General features: G+C 41.1%; 1 protein-coding gene across 1 annotated transcript in view; it reads left to right on the top strand.

Annotated features, from left to right (window-relative positions):
- MTREX (Mtr4 exosome RNA helicase) overlaps positions 1–16,370 on the top strand; it is a 43,139-nt gene that overhangs the window by 1,551 nt on the left and 25,218 nt on the right. The window contains exons 3-14 of the mRNA XM_054398233.1: positions 340–406; positions 3,600–3,662; positions 4,143–4,255; positions 5,057–5,231; positions 6,054–6,144; positions 6,494–6,618; positions 7,081–7,179; positions 7,927–8,029; positions 8,148–8,279; positions 9,424–9,503; positions 11,063–11,173; positions 12,414–12,515. Of these exons, the coding sequence (XP_054254208.1) occupies positions 340–406; positions 3,600–3,662; positions 4,143–4,255; positions 5,057–5,231; positions 6,054–6,144; positions 6,494–6,618; positions 7,081–7,179; positions 7,927–8,029; positions 8,148–8,279; positions 9,424–9,503; positions 11,063–11,173; positions 12,414–12,515 (1,261 nt within the window). The remainder of the gene's footprint in view (positions 1–339; positions 407–3,599; positions 3,663–4,142; positions 4,256–5,056; positions 5,232–6,053; positions 6,145–6,493; positions 6,619–7,080; positions 7,180–7,926; positions 8,030–8,147; positions 8,280–9,423; positions 9,504–11,062; positions 11,174–12,413; positions 12,516–16,370) is intronic.

Raw genomic sequence — 16,370 nt, forward strand, 5'->3', positions numbered from 1 at the left:
TACTGATTTCTAGCAGACACAATTCTGATCTGGATTGTCATTTGGTTTTATATGGGAGTTTTTCCTAAGTTCCAGTTAAGATCCAAATGCTGATTTGTGGTGCACCTTTCGAAGGTGTTACAAATCCCAAAGCAGGAGCTAAAGTAGATTATTGTACAGTAGAAATTTTTTAACATTTACAGGTACTCTTAGTCCAGCCACCTGTTTCAAATTTGTGCTTTTTTTTTTTTTTTCCTAATGTTGCGGTTAAATTACAGGTGAAGTTCAGCATTTTCAAGTCTATAAAGAAAACAGAATTTTCAAATACAGTTTTGGCCATCCTAACTCATATGTTTTTAGTTTGGCAGATCTGATGCCTCGAGTAAAGGTGCAAGCTGTGGACACTGTTGAAGGCTGTACACATGAGGTGAGTGCAATGAAAATGGACATGTGTTAGTACCAGTATAACAATACTGCTGACTGTATTTGTATCTAATATGTCATATAGTCATAGGATAGTTCAGGTCAGAAGAGACCTTTGAGGTCATCAAGTCTAACTATTAAGCTGGCACTCCCAAGTCCACAATTAAACCATGCTGGTGAGCACACAGAATCACAGATTGTTAGGGGTTGGAAGGAACCTTGAAAAATCATGCCAAAGCAGGCTCACCTAGAGTAGGTCACACAGAAATGCATCCAGGTGGGTTTTGAAGTCTCTGGAGAAGGAGAATCCACAACTTCTCTGGACAGCCTGTTCCCGTGCTCTGCCAGCTTCACAGTGAAGAAGATTTTCATTATGTTTATGTGGAACCTTCAGCTTGCACCAACTGCACCTTGTCCTGCCATTGGACATCACTGATAAGATTCTGGCCTCATTCTCCTGTCACTTGCTGTCTTGGTCCAGAGGGGAAGAGAGACTTGGTTCTTTTTGAACATTCCTGTGTTTTGAAATTAAAGGCACAAATGAGGCCAAATATGAAAGTGAATAAAGTGGACAGAACACAAGAGAGGAGGGAGAGAGGGAAGAAATGGAGAGAAAGCAAGAGAGCAGGAAAGGAATTATAATGCCACCCTACCCCCCAGCCAGAAGACAGTTTGGGTCCAAGGAAGGGTACTGCTGCATCCTTTTTGTCTTGTGCTGTCCTCCCTGGTGGAGAGGAGGGAGAGATCCCAAAGTCCAAGTCCTTCTCTGAGCAGCCTCCAACCTGTGTGTGTGTTCAGTAAGATGTCTTTTTTCTTCTCCAGGAATTTTTACAGCAGGCAAAACTTAGGGCACAGAGAGAGGGTTCCTGGTCTGCTGCTTCCAGGCTGCATGTTGATGTCTTTTTCTGCTTCTGCTGAACAGGTATCGCTCAGGTCTTCTGTACAGTTTTTTAGTCAGAGGGTTTTTTAGGTCTGTGTCCAGATACTGTCCCCAGGGAATCTTCTTGTGTATTCTTACGTGCTTGGCAGGCGTCCGGCAGAGTGGGGGGCCTCTCCTTCTTCACTTTTTACCTGTCCATACACACAGTAGACATCAGGGGCTGTTCATGCCAGGTGATGAATCCATTGTGTAGTCCAGCCTTTTCACCATCCTCCCTTTCCGGGGTAGAGATGATCTTGTATGTGCACATTCCAGAGAGTTGGTACCAGTGGCGCCCGCCCATTACACATTTCTGTTGCCAGAGGGTCTTTTCACCATCCCGTCCCTGGGCAGCTGTTGTCTGGGTGAGAAGCAAAGGTGATTTTATCTTTGTTGATTCACATCAAGAAAGACAAGGTTTAGTCTCTTAACACTCGCCCTTCACATACTTGGAAGCATGAATGAGGTCACCCCTCAGTCTCCTCCAAGCTAAAGAGACCCAGCTCCCTCATCCTTTCCTCATAAGGCAGGTACTTCACTCTCTTAGTCATCTTGTGTCTCTGTGCTGGACTCTTGAAAGTAATTCCCTGTCCTTGAACCGAGAGGCCCAGAACCGTACACAATATTCCAGGTGCAGCCTCACCAGGGCAGGGTGGAGTGGAAGGAGAACTTCTCTTGACCTGATAGCCACACCCTTTCTTATACACTCCAGGATGCCACTGGCCTCCTTGGCCCCAAGGACACACCACTGGCTCGTGGTCATCCTTCTGTCCACCAGAATGATGACCTACACTGCTCCAATACCGTATCTGCATCTTTTTTAAATACTTTCAGGGATGGTGACTCAACCACTTGCCTAGGCAGCCTGTTCCAATGATTCATAACCCTTTCAGTGAAGAAACTTTTCCTAGTAGCCAATCTAAACCTTTCCTGGTGCAATGTGAGGCCATCTCCTCTGTGCTGTTGCTTGTTACTTGGGAAACTGACACCCATCTTTCAGGCAGTTGCAGAGAGTGATAAGGTCTCCCCTGGGCCTCCAGACTTCAGACTAAATAACTCCAGTTCCTTCATCCAGTTGTCCTAAGACCTACTTTTCAGGCTGTTTGCCAGCTTCATTGCCCTTCTTTGGACCTGCTTCAGGACCTCAATGTCTTGCAGCAAGGGGCCCAAAGCTAAGTTAAGGTGTGACCTCATCAGTGCCAGGTACCCCAGTCAGTTCACTACTTCCTCTGGCTACACTTTGTGATCCAAGCCAAGATGGTCTCTGCCTTCTTGGACACCTGGGCCCACTTCTGCCTCATGTTCAGCCGGCTGTTGACCAACACTTCCACGTCCTTTTCAGCAAGACAACTTTCCAGCCATTCTTTTTGAAGCCATGTAGCATTGTGTGGAGTTGTTGTGACCCCCAGTTGCAGGACCCAGCCTTGTTGAATCTCATACAGTTGACCTTGACTTATCAATCTGGATGGTGTAGAGTCTTCTTACTCTCAAGCAAATATATTATTTCACATTATATTTAATGTAGAACAAGCTTGTAAAGAGTTTGAGATCTGTATCTGGCATTGAGCATGCACAAAATCCACTTGAAAAATTAATACGTTATTTTAGCAGAAAGAGTTTGAGTGATACTTGCAATAAAATGAGCAGTGCTGAAATACTGGATGATAACAATAGGTTTCCCTATTTGAAAGGTACCAAGTACATTCTAGGTACTATTGTTGAGGAGGAAAACATACCGGTTGTAAGAAAGGTCTGTGTTAATAGTGCGTCTTAACTGTGCTGCAGTGCATTGAAGTACTTTGCTTACAAGGCTTTCCTGTGAAGCTGGTTACGCTTGAAAGTTAAATTTTGGTAAAAAGAGGAAAAACTTAGGTAAGTGCAAAATAATGAAACCAATCCATTTTCAATTTTTGAAATGAGTATTAGTGCTGAAAGATTTCAGTGCACTGCTGTACACTTAGAGTGGCCAGAAGCCAATCTTTGCCTGAAGAGCTTATGTTCCAAGGTAAGTGAAACAGAAACATTTCACATGAGACAGTAGTAAGTACCAGAGAAATGAAAGGAGCATTGTTTGGCTATGAGTTACTAGCGATACCAGTTGAAAAACTCTGAAGGTGAAGGAAGGAAGCTTTGATACACGAGCTCATAGAAATGGGATAATAGAAATTCAAATTAGTTTTCATGTTCTCACATCACCTGGAATAGCTCTTCCTGGATACTGTGGGCAAGAGGAGACAGAGAATTCTGCAGCTGTTTTTATTTAAAATGCATTTTATAGGTTGCACTTCCCGCAGATGAGGACTTCACAGGTCTGAAGCCAAGAACTGGAAAAGCTGCAAAGGTATGTGGTGGATTGTGTTTAGTTTTCTTTTTGCTTATGCTTTAGAGAGTAGATGACAGTAGTGGGAAAAATAATGTACTTTTTGTCAGTAAGGCTTGGAAAAGAATATCTTGAAAAGATGGCCTATTGTAAGTAAGATTGGTATTTCTGTATTTTAAATTTGCTGGAGTAAAGTCATGGTGGGGAACAGAATGGATAGACTGTTGTGATTTCAGTTCAGTTTTCCAACATCAGGCGGTAGCTTTAGTTGTGCGCTGTATTTTCCTAAATTGGTCTAAACAAAGATCTTTGGTGTGGTGTTAGCTAAAATGGTTTAAAAACAAAGTCGTTGAAAAAGACTGGATTAAATTCAGTTGAAGGTGCAAATATCTACATAATTTTATTTCTGCCTGTGATTTGCCCTCTAGATCAGTCACAAAATTAATTAGATGCAGGTAACAGTCTGTGTTTAAAACGTGGTTTTCCTTTCTTTCTTTTTAGGAATATCCATTTATTCTTGATGCCTTCCAGAGAGAAGCTATTCTTTGTGTAGATAATAACCAGTCTGTGTTAGTGTCAGCTCATACATCAGCTGGTAAAACTGTTTGTGCAGAGTAAGTAATTTTATGACAGACTCTAATTTTAAAGAGAGTGGTGTGATGCTTTGTCATGTCATTTTGTGGAACCACAAGTAGCTGTTGTGTCTTGGATTCTGAGACAAAGTTTGGACCTCAGTGTTAAAACTGAATTGACTCCTCTTGAATACAAAAATAACTTCTTCATCTTGTGTGGTGGTTAGTGAAAGGCTTCATTTGTGATTTAAGTTTACCTTTTATTTTTTAAGTATCTGATTTTGTTGAGATGTTATCGTGTAGATTGAAAGGAAAATTTCTGCAATACGAGATGTGCATGAGTTTAGAAAAAACCCTCTTTGTTTTCTAGTCCCTAGCTATAACTAATAGGGATTTTCTTGCGGTTTCTTTTTGCTTTGTTAGAAATACTGCTTTCACTTAATATGCAACTTGCTGTATATTGGGCAAGAAATTGTCAGGGTTTAGTCTGGCGGTGGAATTGCTTTGCTGCCTGAAGAGAAGTGAGATACACATGTAGATACGTTAGACCATGGGTTTGAACAGTAATAGTTTATCATGAGATGGTGGCATTAGGTTGTTAGATTAAACTGGATGTGGTCTGATGTCCATGAAAATCAGTTAATTTGGTCAGTGGCTTGTCACCCTCTAGAGAGGCATACATAGTTGAATTCATTGCACTGAGCTTGATAATTTAGATGCGGAATGCTTCATATAATTCTACTCATGTACTGAATTACATATTTGATTTTGAATTTTTAAGCAGATTAAAGAAAAGTAATATGCTCTGAGTGTCTCTGATGACTTAAATATGTTTGAATACAGGTATGCAATTGCCCTGGCTTTGAGGGAGAAACAGCGTGTGATATTTACAAGTCCAATTAAAGCTTTGAGTAATCAGAAGTACCGTGAGATGTATGAAGAATTTCAGGATGTTGGTTTGATGACTGGGGATGTCACCATTAATCCTACAGCTTCCTGTCTAGTTATGACAACTGAGGTAAGATGTGACATTAATTCTTGATGTGTCTGTGTTGTCTTCTGGCCTTGTCTTTACTGAGATGTGATATTAAAAGATGAAAATTACCATAATAAATCTAATCATGGTAGAAAACATTAGGAGCTTGCATTCTTTCTTACATGCAGAAAGGTAAAATTTAACTTTCTGAATGCTCAAGATGCTGAGTTTTCCTTGAATAGATGTAGAACTCTGAAAGTCAGTCAGACTTACTGAGCCCTGGAAGGTCAGTATTTTGTTATACAAAATGCAATGGGGAGTGGTTGAGTGGTTCACAGTAGGTGCTAGTACTCCACCAATATGCAGCGTTTCACCTTTGGTAACGAAGTGCTGTTGTTATATTTTTCTTGCAGAAATCTGTCCAGCCATGAGTAGGAATTGTTTTTTCTCTCTGCCTTTACCTCAAAGGAGTAAAGAGCCTTCCAGAGAAAACTGGTAGGGAAAGATTTAGGTGGGAAGATAAGATGACTTAATTTCCTCTTAATTACAGAGAGGTCGTCTGTTAGGATGAGGGGAAGAAGGCTTGGTAGAAATAGATCTGTAGACCTGTAAAATATGCTGCCAAAAAGAGCCTGGCAGAAGTTTTATTTCTTTCACTGTTCCTTCAGGGATACCAGTTTACCAGTTCACTTCATATAATGGGAATTTTTTAGATTAGAATCAACTTGAAATACCTCACAGACAATCTTTAAATGCTTTTAAGCTTTGTGCAGAATAAGATTTCATATTGCCATATGTATGTGATGTCTCTGTAACTTGTAACTTTTGTTTTATCTGATGGCCTTCTATTTTTTCCTTTTCTAGATTTTGAGAAGTATGCTCTACAGAGGTTCTGAGGTTATGCGAGAAGTTGCATGGGTTATTTTTGATGAAATCCACTACATGAGAGATTCAGGTATCATATGTGCAGTTTTTCAAGATTTTTTTTCTCCAAGGATAATTGTTTTTTCTTTAGTAGAATTAAATATACATTCACTTCCTTAAAACATCTGATATCGTGCCCAATAAGTCATTCAGAATTTTGTTTTGTACTGAATGTATGTAAGATAGTTATTGTGAGTTGAGGTCTGCCATTTTCTTTGGCAAGGCAAAAGCCAGTTTGAAGGCCTTTGATATACTCCATTTGTGCAAGGGGGGCTTTTTTTATTTGTTGTCTTATCTTTAAGCATGCTTGTTTTTTGGCTTCAGAGATGAAAAATAGGCTTTAATTCCATGAATCTCTCTTGTGACTTCTCCATTTTCAGAACGTGGTGTGGTTTGGGAAGAGACAATTATTTTGCTCCCTGATAATGTTCATTATGTGTTCCTTTCTGCAACTATTCCAAATGCTCGTCAGTTTGCTGAATGGATCTGCCATCTTCACAAGCAGGTGACGTTTGCAATGTGCTATACCTCTGTTCTTGTTGTCTTGTGGCATTATACTCTGTCTTTGGTTGTTGAGAACTGAATTTTTGATCATCTTTTTAGCCATTGTATTTAAAAATGGTGGTGTAGATCATTCCTGGCTTCTCTGGTTTTACTCCTGCAGCTTTACTGCAGCTTTACTGGCTATTGGTTCCACATACCAATGTTAAAGCTATTTCTTTAAAGTTCATCCAACTAGTATTCTTTTAAAAGACTTGCAAAATTTCATTTTCTTAAGCAACGTCGTTAGTACAAAGTCCATATTCAGGAAAGATTTTTTTTTGTCTTAGTTTCTGTGAGTTTTACTTTCTGGCTTTTTGAAGAAGGTATTTTAATACCAATGTATTGTATATGTCCATCTAGGAAGTGCTTATACAATGCAATTAGAAATGTTAAAGATTTATGTGTATGCTGTTCTTTCTTTTAGCCTTGCCATGTGATTTACACTGACTATCGACCCACTCCACTGCAGCATTACATATTCCCAGCAGGAGGAGATGGACTCCATCTGGTCGTTGACGAAAATGTAAGGAATATTCAGTTTGTTTGAAGGATCTTTTTCCTGTGTATCAGTCACAAGCTCTTGCAAAATTTAGATTGGCTGTACAAAGGATGTTGGTGTTGAGGTACAAACAGGTAACAGTGATCTACGAATTGTTGTCAGGTTTTTGGAGTCTCATACAAGAGGTTTGTTCCATTATCTAATGTCATGTGGTCAGCTGAATAATACTTTGCTGAGATGTCCTCTGTGCCTTTGTACTTGCTTTGTTTTCTAAAGGACACACTGCTTTTTCTAAATCTGCAAAATAGCTAACATGTCTTGTTCTGTTTCTCACTCAAAATGTGGTAGCATTTAAATTTTACTTTGGTTGAAGTGGCAAAATATTTTTGTAGCTTTAGGTCATTTGGAAGTAACAAGTTGTTTAAAACTTAACATCAGCAGTAGCTAATGCCGTAAACAGTAGCTAGGTCTTCATTGGGCCATGTCAACATTCACGTAGATATTCCTAAGAGTCAGTTTTGGTATTTTCATTCAGCAGATCTAGCGTGGTTGATGGTGTGGTGGACAGAATAATGTATAATAGCATCAGACATGCCAATGTAGTTCTGAATTGTGCCACTGACCTAGTAGAGTCAGTTGCCATTTTGTGCATTGGTTTTGTCCTTCTGCCTGTAAATACGTGTTAATGGTACTGGCTATACAAACCACGTATTTTGACATGGGCTGTGTAAGAGGTAATTTATAAAGGTTGTGGTTTTGTTTTACATCTAGGGAGATTTCAGAGAAGATAATTTTAATACAGCGATGCAAGTGCTTAGAGATGCAGGAGACTTAGCTAAAGGAGATCAGAAAGGCAGGAAAGGAGGAACAAAAGGTGAGTTTGAATCTCATTCTAAGGTAACTTTATGAAGAACATAAAGTTGTATGCAAGTTGTGCTTGTGTCTCAATTAATTGCCAAAATTACATTTAAATTAATGTACTGTCTCTGCAGGTCCTTCAAATGTTTTTAAGATTGTGAAGATGATCATGGAAAGGAATTTCCAACCTGTGATTATTTTCAGCTTCAGTAAAAAAGACTGTGAGGCCTACGCACTTCAGATGACAAAGTTAGATTTCAATACAGGTACCAATAAGTAAAAAACAGTTGTGTTCACGATTGTAATCTAATACGAAATTTTACTCCTGTTAAGATGTTTCTGTTTCTTTTGGAAAGTACACTTCTTGTGTAAAAACAAAATTATGTCTTCCTTTCTCCTTCGCTATATTGCTACATCAGGCTGTTTTCAGTAAGAAACTCGATACACAAAGAGTACTTAATTACCACAATGTTGAATCGTTCCTTTGTTTTAAACTTCACTACTTTATCCAAAAATCCTGTTCACTGTAATAACAGCACAAGAATTTCTAGTAAATTGTAGCTATAATGGGATAAGACTGATGCTAACAAACGTTTCCCAATTTTTCACATATCCATTAGAAAAAGGAGTCTTCTCTCAAAGTCAAAACAACTGTGTAACAAACCACTGGACTGTTATTTCTCAACTATTCAGTCTTCTTTCTTTCATTTTCCTTCTCACAGAAAAACCCAAAAGATAAGATTCTATTTTTCTTTCTGGATTAAGATGAAGTTTGGACAATCTTCTCTGAAACGTTGAGTTGCATCAAAAATAAGAAAATTGTTTTAAATCAGTGTATTATATCTGAACTGTTCTTGCTGTCTTACTTGCACCAATCTTTTCACATTCAGATTTAGTGTTGCAAAGTAATACACCCATTTCTGTCAGAAAATAGAAAGCTATGCAGAAGCTTAGAGTTGAATTTCTATGTTTTTTCAGTCATAACTTTCAATATATGCTCTTGATATTTGTAAGACTGAAGTAAAAAGGATGTCGACACTGAGAATTAACAGGGAAGAGGAAGGTCCTCTATGTCTATGCAGACAGGGACTAGCAGGTAAAAGAGAGAGGGAGAGGTTTGTGAAATAGACAAAAAGTACATAGACCTGGGGAGTCCCAGACTTAGAAAAGGGCAGAAGTTTGGATTATTCTGCCAGGTTTGTTCTGTTTTTCTTTTCCCTGAGCATCTACTTCAGGTTACTGTTAGTCGTCTTCAGGCTCACATTCAAGTCTTGATTATCTGACCTGTTGTGGGTGTCTTCTGTGCTGTTTTTATAGTAAACTTTCATAAATGTTAGACTGTGGTATGTTTTATTTACATATGATATTAGCTTTATAGACTTTGTAATAACTTAGAAATTGCCATTTTAGATGAAGAAAAAAAGATGGTTGAAGAAGTGTTCAATAATGCAATTGATTGTCTCTCAGATGAAGACAAAAAGCTTCCTCAGGTGAGAGGAGAATGAACTAGGTTAGCTGCTGCACTCCTGTTTTCTGCACCTTTCAAGGCTTTTTGTAGGCCTTTTAGTGGGTACAGAGATCATAAACTGGATATTCTCTCATTAAAACCTGGGGAGATTAATCTCTTGCATTTGTCTTTGGTACTGTGATCCAGTGAATTGGGTGGGTGTCAAGTGGAGGGGGCCAGGCTCTTTTTGGTGGCGCACAGTAATAAGACAAGGAACAACAGATTCAAACTTGTACATAGAAGATTTCACCTCAACATGAGGCGAAACTTCTTTACAGTGAGGGTAACAGAGCTCTGGAATGGGCTGCCCAGGGAGGTTATGGAGTCTCCTTCTCTGGAGGCTTTCAAAACCCACCTGGATGCATTCCTGTGCAGTCTACCCTAAGTGATCCTGCTTTGGCAGGGGGATTGGGTCTGATGATCTCTTGATGTTCCTTCCAACCTCTAATATACTGTGATACTGTGAACAGGGTTTGTTCCATTTGCAATTCTGGCAAATGATATATGCCAAAAATTAACTGTGGGGTTCCTACCATCTGTTTTTATATGGGGGTGTTTTTTTCTAATTATGCTTTCAAGTTAACTTAAAGACTTGTGAAGAGAGATAGCTGAGTTAAAACTGCTTGGAACTAGTTTAAATGAGAGTGGAGTATGCATTTCATCAGATATTGACTACTGAGCCTTTCAAAAAGTTGAACTGATGAACTGCATTCTAATTTATTGCATAATGACTAAGCATAGTGACTGTCTTTGCAATGGAAAAGTGTAAGCTAAGTGGATGGAATCATGTAGGATTCAAGTACCTTTGCAACAAATAGTAAAACTGTAATTTTTTTTTCTGCCCCCTTCTTTCCCGTATTCTCAAAATAAAGTTTGGGGTTATAACCAAGTGTTAGTAGATCATTAATGAGAACATTTATTTTCAAAGAATAAAACTGAGACACCGCTAAGTTTATGAGAGTATTTGTTTGGAATGTGATGTTTTTAGAATTGAACAGAGAAATGCATTTACAATTTGAATTTCCTTGTGTTGCTGTCATAGATGCTGACTTCACTGTACAGCACAAACCACTAAGTTCACAGAATCACAGAATTAAGGAGGTTGGAAAAGACGTTTGAGATCAAGTCCAACCTATCACCCAATACCATCTAATCAACTAAACCATGGCACTAAGTGCCTCATCTAGTCTTACTTTAAACACTTCCAGGGACGGTGACTCCACCACTTCCCTGGGCAGCCCATCCCAATGGTGAAGAATTTCCTCCTAACATCCAGCCTAAACTCCCCTGGTGCATCTTGAGACTGTGTCCTCTTGTTCTGTCACTGGTTGCCTCACTGGTTAACTCACTGCAGCTAGAACTGAAACAAAAGACTCATGTGCTTAGTGGAACATAATATTGAAGGAGTGTTTGTTGTATTTAAAATCAGAAAGTAGATGTTTACATGAACAGCAAAGGCAGTGTTGAAGTTTTCAAAGCAAATTTTAGTTTTTTAGGAACAAATGTTAAAATTTGTGTACTGGTGTTTATGTGTCTTCTCAGGTTGAGCATGTGCTTCCTCTTCTGAAGCGAGGAATTGGAATACATCATGGTGGTCTGCTCCCTATCTTAAAAGAAACCATAGAAATTCTTTTCTCTGAGGGCCTAATAAAGGTATATATTCCATGTCTATACAGATTTTTCTGTTATGAATACACAGTAATCCTGAAAAACTGAGAATCATAGAATTGTTAGGGTTGGAGTGGAGCTCAACGATGATTAGTTCCAATGCCCCTGCAATGGGCAGGGACACTTCACACTAGATCAGATTGTCCAGAGGGGGAGAATCACCTCCCTCAGTCTCCTGGGTATGCTTCTCTTAATGCAGTCCAGGATGAGATTGGCTTTCTGGGCTGCACACTGGTGGCTCATGTTAAGCTTCTCATCACCAGCACCCCAAGTCTGTTTCTTCAGGACTGCTCTCAAGCCAGTCACTGCCCAGCCTAATTTGGTGCTTGGGATTGCCCTGATGCAGATGCAGGACCTTGCGCTTGACCTTGTTGAACTTCCTGAGGTTGGCTTGTGCCCACCTCTCCAGCCTGTCAAGGTCCCTCTGGATGCCATCCCTTCCCTCCAGCATGTCTGCTGCACCACACAGCTTGGTGTCATCAGCAAACTTGCTGAGGGTGCACTCAATGCCTCTGTCCATGTCACCGACAAAGGTGTTAAGCAAGACTGGTCCCAGTACAGATCCCTGCGGGACTCCACGTGTCACTGGGACATGGACCCATTGACAGCCACTCTTTGGGTGCAGCTGTCAAGCCAGTTCTTTAACCACTGAATGGTAGATCTTAACTCAGAATGTATGCTAGCCTTACAGTGGAGATGTCCTTCTTGGCTGAAAGTGGGGAAGGACTCATTGCACATGGCAAGCTACAAAATGCTCTGTGTTTTGGAAGTTACTCTATGCAGGAAGCATAAGGCTTAGTAAGTAGCAAGTGGTCACTGTATGCACCAGTGAGTGGGTAATTTAAAAAAAAACCCTATAGATGAAAAGGCTGCGTTGTGTAGATGAAAGGTTTTTTGGCTAGCCGACTGATACTTTCTTCTTAAAAACTTTGAAAGTGAAAACTATTATTTATCAATAATATAATTTACACTGTCTTGTGTTTTTCTGAAAAACTGGAGTTTTTCACATGGTTCCTTTGAACTAGTTTTTTGTTTTCCAGAGAAAAATAAAGAAAGGGGAAAAACATTTTTGTCCCATTCTAGATACTGAAGATGCATATGTTCCTATGTTGACTGTACATAAACGGTAAAATCTGGAAAAGTTTTGTGTAGCAACACTCAGGATTTGCATGTTTGCTTAAGAGGCTTTATTTTTTGCTTGCTTAATTTTACTCTGTTTATTTAGGCCTTATTTGCAACAGAGACTTTTGCTATGGGAATAAATATGCCAGCCAGGACTGTGCTATTTACAAGTGCCAGCAAATTTGATGGAAAAGATTTTCGATGGGTAAGTGAATAGCATATTCTGTAGAATATCTGAATTGCATTATTTAAACCTTGCTAGAACTTAATTTATTCTTGACATATCCATTTCGTTGTACTTGAAAATATTTTCTTTGAAAAATACTCCCCTGTTCACTAATCTATGTGTAAGTGTACTAATTCCTGAAGACAAGATTCCTCAGATTATGAATGAGGTTATTTGTTTTAATAGATACAGTAAAAGGCATCAAACATAGGTTATCAATAGACATTGGATTAAATTAAGACCTCTACAGAACTTGTCCAAAACTCTGAGATCCATATACTTTCTGCTGTGTCAGAGTAGTGGTCTTGGTATCATCATAATGATCACTATATTTAGGTTTTGACAGACCCAAGAAAAGAGATGATGTTTTAATTATTCTGTTATAGCAGAGTGTTTTGTGTATCCGATAGGAAGAGATAAACATGTGAAAAGAGGCAGGTTTTTAAACAGCCAGAAAACAATTTAAATGTTTTCAAAATTAAAACCCAGTGTGTTACTCATATATAAGGAATTGTAAGGGTGTACAAGTCACCACAGCAAACATAAATAAGTGTTGTGGTTCATCTTTCATAGAAAAATTGTGATAAACAGGACAACTGACTTGAATTATAAATTAAACATCTCTTTAGTCTTAGTCTGGGCTATTATTTTCATGATTCATTCAGTCTGATTACATGTCCTCAAGATGTATGTAAGGTAATTCTTACATGTATGTATATGTATGTTATATGCGCACACACACGTTAGCTTTAGAGAAATCAAATCTGTGTAACTCCTGCTTTTCATAGAATCATAGAATCAAGAAGGCTGGAAGAGACCTCAAAGATCATCGAGTCCAACCTGTCACCCTAAACCTCATGACTATCTAAACTATGGCACCAAGTGCCACCTCCAATCCCCTCTTGAACACCTCCAGGGATGGTGACTCCACCACCTCCCTGGGCAGCACATTCCAATGGCAGATCACTCTTTCTGTGAAGAACTTTCTCCTCACCTCCAGCCTAAACCTCCCCTGGTGCAGCTTGAGACTGTGTCCTCTTGTTCTGCTGCTGGTTGTCTGGGAGAAGAGACCAACCCCCTCCTGGCTACAACCTCCCTTCAGGTAGTTGTAGACAGCAATGATGTCACCCCTGAGCCTCCTCTTCTCCAGGCTAAACAACCCCAGCTCCCTCAGCCTCTCCTCATAGGGCTTGTGCTCAAGGCCTCTCACCAGCCTTGTTGCCCTTCTCTGGACATGCTCCAGCAATTCAACATCTTTCCTAAACTGAGGGGCCCAGAACTGGACACAGTACTCAAGGTGTGGCCTAACCAGTGCTGTGTACAGGGGTACAATGACCTCCCTGCTCCTGCTGGCCAAACTATGCCTGATGCAGGCCAGGATGCCATTGGCTCTCTTGGCCACCTGGGCACACTGCTGGCTCATGTTCAGCTGCTGTCAACCAGTACCCCCAGGTCCCTTTCTGCCTGGCTGCTCTCCAGCCACTCTGACCCCAGCCTGTAGCTCTGCATGGGGTTGTTGTGGCCAAAGTGCAGCACCCAGCACTTGGATTTGTTGAATGCCATCCTGTTGGACTCTGCCCATCTGTCCAGCCTGTCAAGGTCCCTCTGCAGAGCCCTTCTACCTTCTAACAGATCAACACCTGATCCCAGCTTGGTGTCATCTGCAAATTTACTGATGATGGACTCAATTCCCTCATCCAGATCATCAATAAAGATATTGAACAGGATGGGGCCCAACAGTGATCCCTTGGGGACACCACTAGTGACTGGCTGCCAGCTGGCAGTGGCATCATTCACCACCACTCTCTGGGCTCGGCCCTCCAGCCAGTTCCTAACCCAGAGCAGAGTGCTGCTGTCCAAGCCACAGGCTGCCAGCTTGGCCAGGAGTTTGCTGTGGGGGACAGTGTCAAAGGCCTTGCTGAAGTCCAGGTAGACTACATCCACAGCCTTTCCTACGTCCACCAGGCAGGTCACCTGATCATAGAAGGAGATCAGGTTGGTGAGGCAGGACCTGCCCTTCCTAAATCCATGTTGGCTGGGCCTGATTCCTTGGCCATCCTTCAGGTGCACAGTGATTGCCTCCAAGACAATCTGCTCCCTGGCACTGAGGTCAGGCTGACAGGCCTGTAGTTCCCAGGTTCTTCTGTCCGTCCCTTCTTGTGGATGGGCGTCACATTGGCCAGTTTCCAGTCTTCTGGGACCTCTCCAGTGAGCCAGGACTGGTGGAAAATGATGGAGAGAGGCTTGGCCAGCTCATCTGCCAGCTCTTTCAGCACCCTAGGATGAATCCCATCAGGTCCCATGGACCTGTGAATATCCAAGTGACTCAACAAGTCTCGAACTAATTCCACATGGATTTCAGGAGTACAACACTGCTCCTTGACCCTATCAACCAGCTCAGGAGACCAGTTATCCTGAAGTCCTCCTGCCTTACTGTTGAAAATGGAGGCAAAGAAGGTATTTAGAATCTCAGCCTTCTCCTCATCCTTAGTTACAATGTCACCCTCCACGTCCAATAAAGAGTGGAGGCTCCTCTTGCCCCTCTTTTTAGCATTAATATATTTATAAAAATGCTTTTTGTTATCCTTCATGGAAGCGGCCAGTTTAATTTCTAACTGTGCTTTTGCCTCTCTAATTTTTCTTCTACATGATCTAGCAACATCCTTAAACATATCGCTAGTTGCCTCCCCCCCTTTCCAAAGGCGATAAACCCTCTTTTTGTCCCTTAAATCCTTCAGGAGCTGCTTGCTCATCCAGGCCGGTCGTCTTCCCCGCCGGCTCGTCTTACGGCATGTGGGAACTGCCAGTTCCTGTGCCTTTAGGAGCTCCTAAGTAGGTCCAACCATCCTGGACCCCTTTCTTCTTAAGGAATGTTACCCAGGGAACTTTCCGAATAAGTTGCTTGAACAACCTGAAGTTTGCCCTCCGAAAGTCCAAAGTGAGGGTTCTGTTACTGCTCCTCCCTATTTCCCTGCATATTGAAAACTCCACTATCTCATGGTCGCTGCACCCTAGACAGCCTCCAACCATCACATCTCCCACCAGCCCCTCTCTATTTGAGAACAGCAGGTCAAGCAGAGCCTTACCCCTGGTAGGTTCACCTAAGAGATGCATCAGGAAGTTGTCGTCCATACACTCTAGGAACCTTCTGGACTGTCTCCTCTCTGCTGAATTAAGTTCCCAGCAGATGTCTGGTAGGTTAAAGTCCCCCACAAGGACAAGGTCTGATGATCTTGAGACAGCTTCCAGCTGCTTATAGAATATCTCATCGGCTTCCTCGTCCGGGTTGGGTGGTCTATAACAGACTCCAACCAGGATGTCAGTTTTGTGTGGCCTCCCTCTGATTTTAACCCACAAGCATTCAACCCTTTCTTCTGCAACCTCAAGTTCTGAGGCATCAAAGGATTCCTTAATATACAGGGCCACCCCTCCTCCTCTTCTCCCTTGCCTGTCTCTCCTAAAGAGCTTATAACCCCCCAGTGCAGTACTCCAGTTGTGAGAATCATCCCACCATGTTTCTGTGATGGCAACTACATCATAGTTCTCCTGGTGAACCAAGAGTTCCAGTTCATCTTGTTTGTTGCCCACACTGCGTGCATTGGTGTACATGCACTTCAGCTGGGCTGCTGATTTCACCAGTTTTAAAAGGGTTTAGCACTCTTCCCTTGAATAGTCATTGAGCTCTGAAGTGAAATTTGGGAAGTTTTGGGGAATGCAAGTTCTACAGATGATAAAGAAACCTGTTCTGTGACTTACTAAGATACCTGGTTAGTAGGTGTAGAAATACCACTTTGCTAACTATCAGTATTCTAAAATTACATTTAAATCAGTTGA

Source organism: Indicator indicator, chromosome Z, assembly GCF_027791375.1.
Source record: "Indicator indicator isolate 239-I01 chromosome Z, UM_Iind_1.1, whole genome shotgun sequence".
Classification (NCBI taxonomy): domain Eukaryota; kingdom Metazoa; phylum Chordata; class Aves; order Piciformes; family Indicatoridae; genus Indicator; species Indicator indicator.